A 10,766-nucleotide genomic window follows, 5' to 3' on the forward strand; every position below is an offset into this window, starting at 1 on the left:
ATACATTCGAGCTGGACACGGTGGCTCACACCCATAATCCCAGCATTCAGGAGGCCGAGGTGAGAGGACTGCCTGAGTCCACAGGTTCCAGGCCAGCCTGAGTAACTGGGTGAGACCTCATCTCTATAGTAAACCAAAAACTCAGTCGGGCACGGTGGCACATGCCTGTATTTCCAGCTACTTGGAAGGCTGAGGTAGAAGGATCACCTAAGCCCAGCAGGCAGAGGCTGTGGTAGCCGTGAGCATCCCACTGGACTCCAGCCTGAGCGACAGAGTGGGACTCTAACTCAAAAAAAAAAAAAAAAAGAACACATATGAGCAGCCAGAAAATACATGAAAAAATGCTCAGTCTCCCTAATTATCAGAGACATGAAAATCAAAACCACATTGAGGTATCACCTTACCCCAGTAAGGATGGCCATCGTTAATAAATAAAAATAGACACTGGCACAGGTGTGAAGAGACATTTCTACACTGCTGGTGACAGTGTAAACTAGTCCATCCTCGATGGAAAACAGTGTGGTGATATCTCAAGGGACTAGAAATTGAAATTCCATACAATCCAGGAGTGCCCCTCCTAGGAACATACCTGGAAGAACACAAATTGTTCTACAAAAAAGACACCTGCACACGCATGTTTGGTGCCGCACTATTCACAATAGCAAAAACATGGAACCAACCATGCTGCCGATCGAAAGTAGGCTGGATAAAGAAAATGTGGTACGTATACACGATGGACTATTACGCAGCCATAAATAACAAAATGATGGACTTTGCAGCACACTGGATGGGCTTGGAGACAATCATTCTTCGCGGCCGATCACAGACAACACGACTACTACATGTTCTCACTCGAAAGTGGGACCCGGACAGCAATAACAATAGCACAAGGGAGGGACCAGCAGCCACAGGACACTGAGGGAAGGAAGGAGGGAGGGAGGGAGGCACGTAACAACACAAAGAGTACCTGATCCTCAACCAGGGGAAGTGAGGACCAGCTGGAGGCCCAAAGTCCACCTGCACATACGTGACTTATGTACCTCATCCTGACCTGTACCTCACATCTCTATAATAAAAAAAATACATAGGGCAATCGTTTATCAGAATACATCAACGGGAAAAAAGAAATCTGTAAAAATATCACAGATCATCCAATTTTTAAATATACATTTTTGAATTATGTTATATTATTTATGGAAAATCTGCACATATATATAGCAAAATACAATCATTATGGACAACAGTTAAAAAAGGAATAAACCCAAAGAGTAGTAAAATCCTAGAAAAAAGCAAAAGTTTTCAGATGATATTGATAATCCACTGGGTTGCAATTCATTCTATAACTTAATGCTGTGTCTTTAGGTTTTCTAACATGATATTTTTTTGGAGTGGATCTCCTTCTGTCGCCCAGGCTGTAGTGCAGTGCTGCGGTCACAGCTCACCAAGCCTTAAACTTTTGGGCTCAAGTAATCCTCCCACTTCTGCCTACTGAGTAGCTTGGACTACAGGAGTACACCACCACACCCAGCTAACTTTTTTTTTTTGCAGAGACCAGGTCTCACCATGTTGCCCAGGCTGATCTCAAATCAAACTCCTGGACTCAATCAATCCTCCTGCCTTGACCTCCGAAAAATTACAGGCATGAGCCACTGCACATGGCCTTATTCCTTTTATTTCTTAACATAAAATTAATGTAAAAAAATAATGCATACTAAACATAGAAATACAAAAAGAAAAATAGTCACTCCCAATTCTACTACAAATAATGACCACTATAAACACTGTATATACTTTTCAAAAATTTTGGTTGACAAATACACAAATGCACATAAGTATCCCAGTTAAGAGTTAGAACTGTCAGAAATGTAGAACAAATGTTCACTCTCAACGGAAAGCTGGACCAGATGTCCTTCAGGAGTCTTCCAAGGCTAAGATTTTCAGACTCTTTTAGAGTATGCCAGTCACTAATTATCTTTAAAACAATAGATGCCAAGAGTCTGCCAGTCACTCTAATTGTCTTTAAAACAATAGATGCCACGTTACAGTGCTGAATAAAACCAACAAAAGTGACAGAGCATTCCAAACACACTGAAAATACACTTCATCTGAAATCTGCTATTTAAATGACACATCAAAGACAAAAACAAACTAGAACCATTAGATCATGGCGAGGTTTTTCTCAAGCTGCAGAACAGTTTCCTTAAAGGCAGAATCCTCTGCCCAGTTGACTTTACTCCCCAAGATGAGGCTCTGTAATTAAGAAAAAGAAAATTAAGTTAGAGTTAAAACCATTTTTAAAGACTGAAGAGTAAAGAGAAGTCTCACGGATCTTATGAAAGTTACTTAATATTGACTAGGTGTGTCTCTCCATGCTCACGATAAGCAGCAGGATATTCTCGTATCTTTCCTTTCACTTTGACTAAGGCTTCGTCCATGATCCCCACGTTAGGGAATATTCACAATAACTTTATTTCCTCCAACCCTTGGGGGGAAAATACAATCATTTTTTATGCTTCCTCAGTTTCCATGAGTGAGGTTTATCTGTTAAGGATATCTGCAGAGGAAACTCTGTGGTTCACAGTTCATTTTGCAGCCCTATGGTAAAAAATCAATAACTGAAGCATAATATGCCCTATTTTCAATAAAGTAAAAGGAGAGCTTAGTTTTCAATACCTGTAAAGCTTCAATACCTGAAAAATATGAAGAATATTTTTGTAATAGACAGTGGAAGAATGATTAGCGTCATAATTATTAAGGACTCTGTTAATTAATTCTTGAAAAACTATAGCTCTAGCCGGGCTCGGTGGCTCAGCCTGTAATCCTGCACCTTGGGAGGCTGAGGTGAGTGGATTGCCTGAAACCGCGGGTTCGAGACCCGCCCAGGCAACTTGGTGAGATCTCATCTCTATAATAAATCAAAAATTAGCCGGGCGTGGTAGCGCGCGCCTGTAGGGCCAGCTACTTGGAAGGCTGAGGCAGAAGGATCGCTGGCACCCAGCAGGCGAGGCTGCGGTGGCCGGGAGTGGCCACTGCACTCCAGTCTGGGTGACAGAGTGAGACTTAAACTCAAAAAAAAAAAAGAAGAAAGAAAAACTATAGCTCAATGATACTGACTGAAATAATGTTAAAACAGATTTTAGAGTATGTGCTATAGTATTTGATATAAAAACATTAAAAACTTTGGCCTAAGCCGGCTCAGTGGCTCAGCCTGTAATCCCGTGCCTTGAGAGGCTGAGGTGAGTGGATTGCCTGAGCCTGTGGGTTTGAGACCGCCTGGGCAACTTGGTGAGACCTCATTTCTACAATAAATCAAAAAATTAGCCGAGTGTGGTAGCGCGCTACTGTAATTCCAGCTACTTGGAAGGCTGAGGCAGAAGGATCACCGGAGCCCAGCAGGTCGAGGCTGCGGTGGCCGGGAGCGACCACTGCACTCCAGTCTGGGCGACAGAGTGAGACTTCAACTCAAAAAAAAACAAACAAACTTTGGCCTAAATAAGGTACACTCTTGCTGTAAGTAAACAGAAGGGTTAGTCAACATAATTCCAGTCAAATTAACAAAGGCAGATGGAAATAAGCATTTAAACATGATCAAACCACTAGAGGCTGACTTTAGGAATAAAGAAAGCAGCCAGGCGCAATGACTCAAGCCTATAATCCCAACACTTTGGGAGGCTGCAGGTTTGAGACCCGCTTGGTCAACATGGCGAGACCTCATCTCTACAATAAATCAAAAAATTAGCTGGGTATGTTAGTGCACGCCGGCAGTTCCAGCTACTTGGAAGGCTGAGACAGAAGGATTGCCTGAGCCCAGCAGGTCGAGGCTGTGGTGGCTGTGAGCATGCCCTTGCACTCCAGCCTGGGTGACAGAGTGAGATTCCAACACACACACAAAAAAGAAGAATAAAGAAAGTTCCTGAAGTTGGCCAAAGCTATGCATATTAGCTTAGGTTATTTAAAAAAGCGATGAGTCCATTAAATCAAAATTAATACTGATTTATAGGATATAAATAAAGATCAAAAAAGGAAGAATAATGGAAGTCTCAAAGCAGCATGAAAAAACCAACATGTGCCATGGAAAAGTAAAATGATTCAATCCTCCACTTGGGGTTAGCCTTGGGGATTTGCACATTGCTAATCCAATCACCTTCTGCTACAAAAAAACAGATAAAAGACCTAAGGAAGAAAATCTTTTGGTGAGATGCAAGACCCCATGTTTTATATATAAAATAACTGTACATTTTATACAATCGAACAATGGTAACAAAAATGACAGTATTAGAATATTCCAAAAACAATGAAAATACATTTCACATCAACAGTCTCAGAAACATTTTAAAATTCAAAAAGTAATGAAAAGGCTAGGCATAGAGGCTCACGCTTGTAATCCCAGCACTTTGGGGAACTGGGGTGAGAGGACTGCTTCAGCCTAGGCGTTCAAGACCAGCCTAGGCAACATAATGAGACCCTGTGTCTACAAAACTAAAAATTAGCTGGGCGTGGTGGCATGTGTCTGCAGTCCTAGCTAATTGGGTGGCTGAGGTAGAAGGAATACCTGTGCCCAGAAGATCGAGGCTACAGTGAGCTGTGATTATATCACAGCACTCCAGCCTGGGTGATAAAGTGTGACCGCCAACTCAGGGGAAAAAAAAAAAAAAAATGAAATGCCCCCAGAATAAACCGATATAGAACACTTACAAACTGACATGAGGCCAGGCGCAGTGGCTCAAGCCTCTAATCCCCACACTTTCGGAGACAGAGGTGAGAAGAATGCCTTAGCTCAGGGGTTCGAGACAAGCCTGGGTAACTTGGCAAGACCTCATCTCTACAATAAATTAAAAAATTAGCCTGGCGTGGTGGTGCATGCCTATAGTTCCAGCTACTTGGAAGGCTGAGGGGGAAGGATCACCTGAGCCCAGCAGGTTGAGCCTGCCCTAGCTCTGAGTGTGCCACTGCACTCCAGCTTGGGCAACAGAGTGAGAGAGACTCCCACTCAAGGAAAAAAAAAGTTAAATAATTTTATCAAGGTTAACTTGCAACTATTAAGTACCAGCCAAGTTCTTAACCCTACATTCCCATCACCCTCATCTAAAACTCCCGACACTGCAAATTACTCCATTCTGCCTCCAAAGAGCTCAAAAAAACAAAAAGACCTTTCCATGTATAAATGCCAAAGGTCTGTCCATAATGAAAAATCAAGGCCTTAAACACCAAACATACATGAATTCCAGACACATAAACAGATGAAAATTCTACTTCAATTAGTTTATGAGGATCAAAGACTAGATGACTTAGTCAATACGGTAACAGCACTGAATCATATAAAAAATAATTCTTCCTTCCATCCAAATTTATATAAATGTTACCTGGAATACATGTTGTATAACTGTAGTAATTTGTATCTCTGTCTGTAGGTTTTGTTTCATGGTCTTTATTGTGTCCGAATTTTCTATATTGTCCAAGTCGTTTTTCTGTTTGTTCTTCTCAGTCTGTATCTCCAAAAACTTACTTTCTGAAGCTTGTTTTAATTCTATTAGGTTAAAAATAAAATACATTATATATGAGAGCTTTACAAATAAGGATCTTGAAAAATTACAAAGCATGCCAGGCATGGTGGCTAATGTCTGTAATCCCAGCCCTTTGGGAGGCAGAAGCGAGAGGATTGCCTGAGTCCAGGGGTTCGAGACCAGACTGGGAAACTTAGTGAAACCTCAACTCTAAAATAAATAAAAAATTTAGCCGGGCTCGGTGACTCTGCCTGTAATCCTGAGCCTTGGGAGGCTGAGGTGAGTGGATTGCCTGAGCCCACGGGTTCAAGACATACCTGGGCAACTTGGTGAGACCTCATCTCTACAATAAATCAAAAAATTAGCCGGGTGTAGTAGCACGCGCTTGTAGTTCCAGCTACTTGGAAGGCTGAGGCGGAAGGATCACTGGAGCCCAGCAGGTCGAGGCTGCGGTGGCCGGGAGTGGCCACTGCACTCCAGTCTGGGCGACAGAGTGAGACTGCAACTCAAAAAAAAATAAAAATAAAAATAAAAAAATTATCTGGGTGTGGTGGCTCACACCTGTAGCTCCAGCTACTTAGAAGGCTGAGGCTGAAGGATCGCCTGAGCACAGCAGGTCAAGGCTGTGGTGGTCACAAATGTGCCACTGAGCCGGGCTCGGTGGCTCAGCCTGTAATTCTGCGCTTTGGGAGGCTGAGGTGAGTGGATTGCCTGAGCCCGCAGGTTCGAGACTCACCTGGGCAACTTGGCGAGACCTCATCTCTACAATAAATCAAAAAATCAGCCGAACGTGGTAGCATGTGCCTGTAGTTCCAGCTACTTGGAAGGCTGAGGCGGAAGGATCGCTGGAGCCCAGCAGGTCGAGGATGTGGTGGCCGGGAGCGGCCACTGCACTCCAGTCTGGGTGACAGAGTAAGACACCAACTTAAAAAAAATACAAGAAAACCAACGTGCCACTGCACTCCAGCCTGGGCGACAGAGTGAGACTCTGACCACCGCCCCCAAAAAATAAAGAAAAGCAAAGAAAAATTACAAAGCAGTACATTTCCTGGTTTTTTTAAACAAGAGAAACTTTTTTCTTCATTTGAGTTGCAGTCCACTCTGTCCACAGAACTGGAGTGTAGTGCCACAATCACAACTCACTGCAGCCTCGACATCCTGAGCTAAGGCGATCCTTCTGCTTCAGCCTCCCAATTAACTGAGAAGATAGGCGCACACCACCACAGCAGCTAAAAGTTTGACTTTTTTCTGCAGAGATGTGGTTTCTCGATGTTGCCTAGGCTAGTCTCAAACTCTGGACTCAAGTAGTCCTCTTGCCTCAGCCTCTCAAAATGTTAGGATTCCAGGCGTGAGCCACTATGCCTGGTCAAGAGAAAATTTTTAATAAGCATTAGGTTACGGTTTTATTTTGACATGAAAATGACTTCTTTGGTAAAAAATAACAAAATTTTAATTTTATACTTAGTAATGCCCTTAGTGAAATATTTGAAGTATATGACAATGATAGCTGTGTATAAACGTTCGAAGTGGCATCATGTAAAACGGCTTATTTTGGATTGCAAAAGAGTAGGCAGGAGACTCATGTAAATATAGGAAATACTTTTTTACCTTTCGATTACAAAAGTGACACACACAATAACTTTTTTTTCGTAGTGACAAGCCCTCACTAGCTGTTCTTGAACTCCCGGTCTTGAGCAATCATCCCATCTCAGCCTCCCAAAGTGCTGGGATACAGGCAGGAACCACAGCACCCAGCTTAAATGAAAAGTTTATAACACAAAATAAAATGATGCCAATTTTATTTGAAAAGATATATACAGTGAAGACTGATTATCGCTTCTTTTTTTGTGAGTTGGAGTCTCACTCTGTTGCCCAGGCTGGAGTGCAGTGGCACACTCACAGTCACCCAGCATTGACCTGCTGGGGTCCACCGATCCTCCTGCCTCAGCCTTTCAAGGATCTGGAACTACAGTATCTTTTTTTTGCGTAAAAGTCTCACTTTGTCCCCTAGGCTAGAGTGCAGTGGCACGTTAACAGCCACCGCAGCATCAACCTACTAGGCTCAAGCAATCCTTCCAAGTAGCTGGGACTACAGGTGTGTGCCACCACACCCGGCTAATTTTTTGACTTATTGTAGAGATGAGGTCTCACCAAGTTGCCCAGGTTGGTCTCGAACCTTTGGGCTCAGGCAATCCTCTCATCTCAGCCTCCCAAAGTGCTGGGATTATCGGTGTGAACCACTATGGCCGGCCCTGATTATCTTTTGATGGAAAATAAAAAATTAAATTTTATATATATATATATATATATATATATATATATATATACATACATATATATATGTATATATTCTTCTGTTTCTAAATTTTTTTTCCCTTTCTTTTTTTGAGTTAGAGTTTCACTCTTTCGTCCAGGCTAGAGTGCAGTGGCACACTCATGGCCACCCCAGCGCTGACCTGCTGGGTTCCAGTGATCCTTCCACCTCAGCCTTCCAAGTAGCTGGAACTACAGGCGTGCGCTACCATGCCCAGTTAATTTTTTTTATTTATTGTAGAGATAAGGTCTCGCCAAATTCCCCGTGCTGGTCTCGAACCCACGGGCTAAGGTAATCCATTCATTCACCTTGGCCTCCCAAAGTGCTGGGATTACAGGCTAAGCCACTGAGCCTATCCTGTTTCTAAATTTTCTATAGAGAGTATATATTAATTTTGATATAAACATTTCAATAGTTTCTTTTGTTTTTTTTTTTTTTGAGTTGGAATCTCAGACTGAGCGGCCACTGCAGCCTCGACCAGCTGGGGCTCCGGTGATCCTTCCGCCTCAGCCTTCCGAGTAGCTGGAATTACAGGTGTACACTGCCACACCCGGCTAATTTTTTTATTTATTGTAGAGATGAGGTCTCACCAAGTTTCCCAGGTGGGTCTCAAACCCACGGACTCAGGCAATCCACTCACCCCAGCCTCCCAGGGACAGGATTACAGGCTGAGCCACCAAACCCGGCTTCAATAGTTTCAATGCAAAGAGCCATCGCATTTTGTGATATAGTAAGTAAAAAGGCTGGAGAACCATATGTATCATTGATCATTAGATATTACATGTATCTAAGTGTCTATATGAGCATGAAAAAGGTCTAAACTAATACATACCAAACACAGGATGGTGACTTAAATTTGGCAATATAATTTTCTATATCATCTGATTTTCCCCCTGCTGATATTATATTCATTTTGTGATTTAAAGTTCTAAAACAAGCCGGGCTCGGTGGCTCAGCCTGTAATCCCGCGCTTTGAGAGGCTGAGGTGAGTGGATTGCCTGAACCTGTGGGTTCGAGACCCGCCTGGGCAACTTGGCGAGACCTCATCTCTACAATAAAAAAAATTTAAAAACTGCCAGGCGTGGTAGCGTGCACCTGTAGTTCCAGCTACTTGGAAGTCTGAGGCGGAAGGATTGCTGGAGCCCGGCAGGTCGAGGTCGTGGTGGCCGGGAACGGCCACTGCACTCCAGTCTGAGTGACAGAGTGAGACTCCAACTCAAAAATAAAATAAAATAAAGTTCTGAAACAATGGCAATACATAAAGAAAATGCACTTCATATTCCACTTTTTAAATTGCCATGTTCCAAACTCTTAAGACATCTTGAAAATCAGCAAATTTCTCAGAGATCTGGCCTTATCAGTCTCCAACGTGAAACCATGTTATGCCAAAAGAAGTGTTCTGTGGGCCAGGCGCAGTGGCTGAAGCCTGTAATCCCAGCACTTTGGCTGGTTGAGGCGAGAGGATTGCCTGAGCTCAGGGGTTTGAGACCAGCTTGGGCAACTTGGTGAGACCTAATCTGTACAATACATCAACAAATAAGCCGGGTGTATAGCCCATGCCTGTAGTTTCGGCTACTTGGAAGGCTGAGGCAGAAGGATTGCCTGAGCCCAGCAGGTTAAGGGTATGGTGGCCGAGAGCATGCCACTGTACTCCAGTCTGGGTAACAGAGTGACACTTCAACTCAAAATTAAAAAAAAAAGTGTTCTACATACCCAATCTCTTCTTTCTAACATCAAGCAGTTTTTCCTCTAAGTCCGAAGATTCCTGTTATTAAAAACAGAAAGATTAAAGCACAGTACTGTACTTAAAACAAACCAATCATACTTAAATCACTGAGTTTGATCTATAAATTCACATAAGCTACAGTCTTCAATTCCTATTTCCAGACAACAAAAGTTAAGATTGTAGTTTCATTATAGACATTTTGTAACATTACTCAGAAATAATGAAGTTATGAAAACAAAAGTGAACATAAGGACAGTGAATTCCAATCATATCAGTCCCCTCCGAGGATTTTTTTTTTTTTTTGAGTTGAAGTCTCACTCTGTCGCCCAGGCTGGAGTATAGTGGCACACTCACGGCCAGCGCAGCCTCGACCAGCTGGGCTCAGGCGATCCTTCTGCCTCAGTCTTTCAAGTAGCTGGAACTACAGGCAGTTGCCACCATGCCCAGCTAAATTTTTTTTTTTTTGATTTACTAAAGAGATGAGGTCTCATCAAGTTGCCCAGGCCCGTCTCGAAACTGTGGGCTCGGACAGTCCTCTCACCTTGGCCTCTCAAAGTGCTAGGACTATAATCATGAGCCACCGCACCCAGCCAGAACAATGTTATTTAATCATATACAGTAATTACACACAAGAAGTAATACTAATGCATAAGTGACCTTAATGTGCAAGTTTACCTGCTGGGATTTCATTATTAATTTATTAAGCTTCAATATATGCTTCATGGTATCCACAAGCACACTGAAAAGGAAACAAAAATATGATTAAAGCTACTATTGTTAACCTTAGTTAAAAACAACTGTCATCAATGAAGGAACCGATTAATAATAATTTACTTTCTTTTTTTTTTTCTTGAGTCCGAGTCTCACTCTATTGCCTATGCTGGAGGGCAGTAGCACACTCACGGCTACCACAGCCTCGACTTGCTGGGCTCAGGCCATCCTTCCACCTCAGCTTTCCAAGTAGCTGGAACTACAGGAACGCGCCATCATGCCTGGCTAATTTTTAGACTTATTGTAGAGATGAGGTCTCGTTAAGTTGCCCAGGCTGGTCTCAAACCCTTGAGCTAAGGTAATCCTCTCACTTCAGCCTCCCAAAGTGCTGGGATTATAGGCATGAGCCACTGTGCCCAGCCACCTTTTTCTTTTTAATAACTGTATCCTTTCTAGATCTGAGGACTATTTCTGTGAATACTTCTTCTTTTTTTTTTTTTTTTTTTGAGTT

At 42.7% G+C, this 10,766-nt stretch overlaps 1 protein-coding gene across 1 annotated transcript in view; it reads right to left on the reverse strand.

Annotated features, from left to right (window-relative positions):
- Window positions 1-1,670: 1,670 nt before the first annotated feature.
- LOC103255810 (centromere protein H-like) overlaps window positions 1,671-10,766 on the reverse strand; it is a 21,814-nt gene continuing 12,718 nt past the window's right edge. The window contains exons 6-9 of the mRNA XM_008053758.2: window positions 10,220-10,283; window positions 9,532-9,583; window positions 5,364-5,527; window positions 1,671-2,250 (exon numbers count right to left, since the gene is read on the reverse strand). Coding sequence (XP_008051949.2) covers window positions 2,158-2,250; window positions 5,364-5,527; window positions 9,532-9,583; window positions 10,220-10,283 — 373 coding nt within the window. The 3' untranslated portion in view covers window positions 1,671-2,157. The remainder of the gene's footprint in view (window positions 2,251-5,363; window positions 5,528-9,531; window positions 9,584-10,219; window positions 10,284-10,766) is intronic.

Source organism: Carlito syrichta, unplaced genomic scaffold (genome assembly GCF_000164805.1).
Source record: "Carlito syrichta isolate Samal-C Ts95f unplaced genomic scaffold, Tarsius_syrichta-2.0.1 Scaffold288419, whole genome shotgun sequence".
Taxonomy (NCBI): Eukaryota; Metazoa; Chordata; class Mammalia; order Primates; family Tarsiidae; genus Carlito; species Carlito syrichta.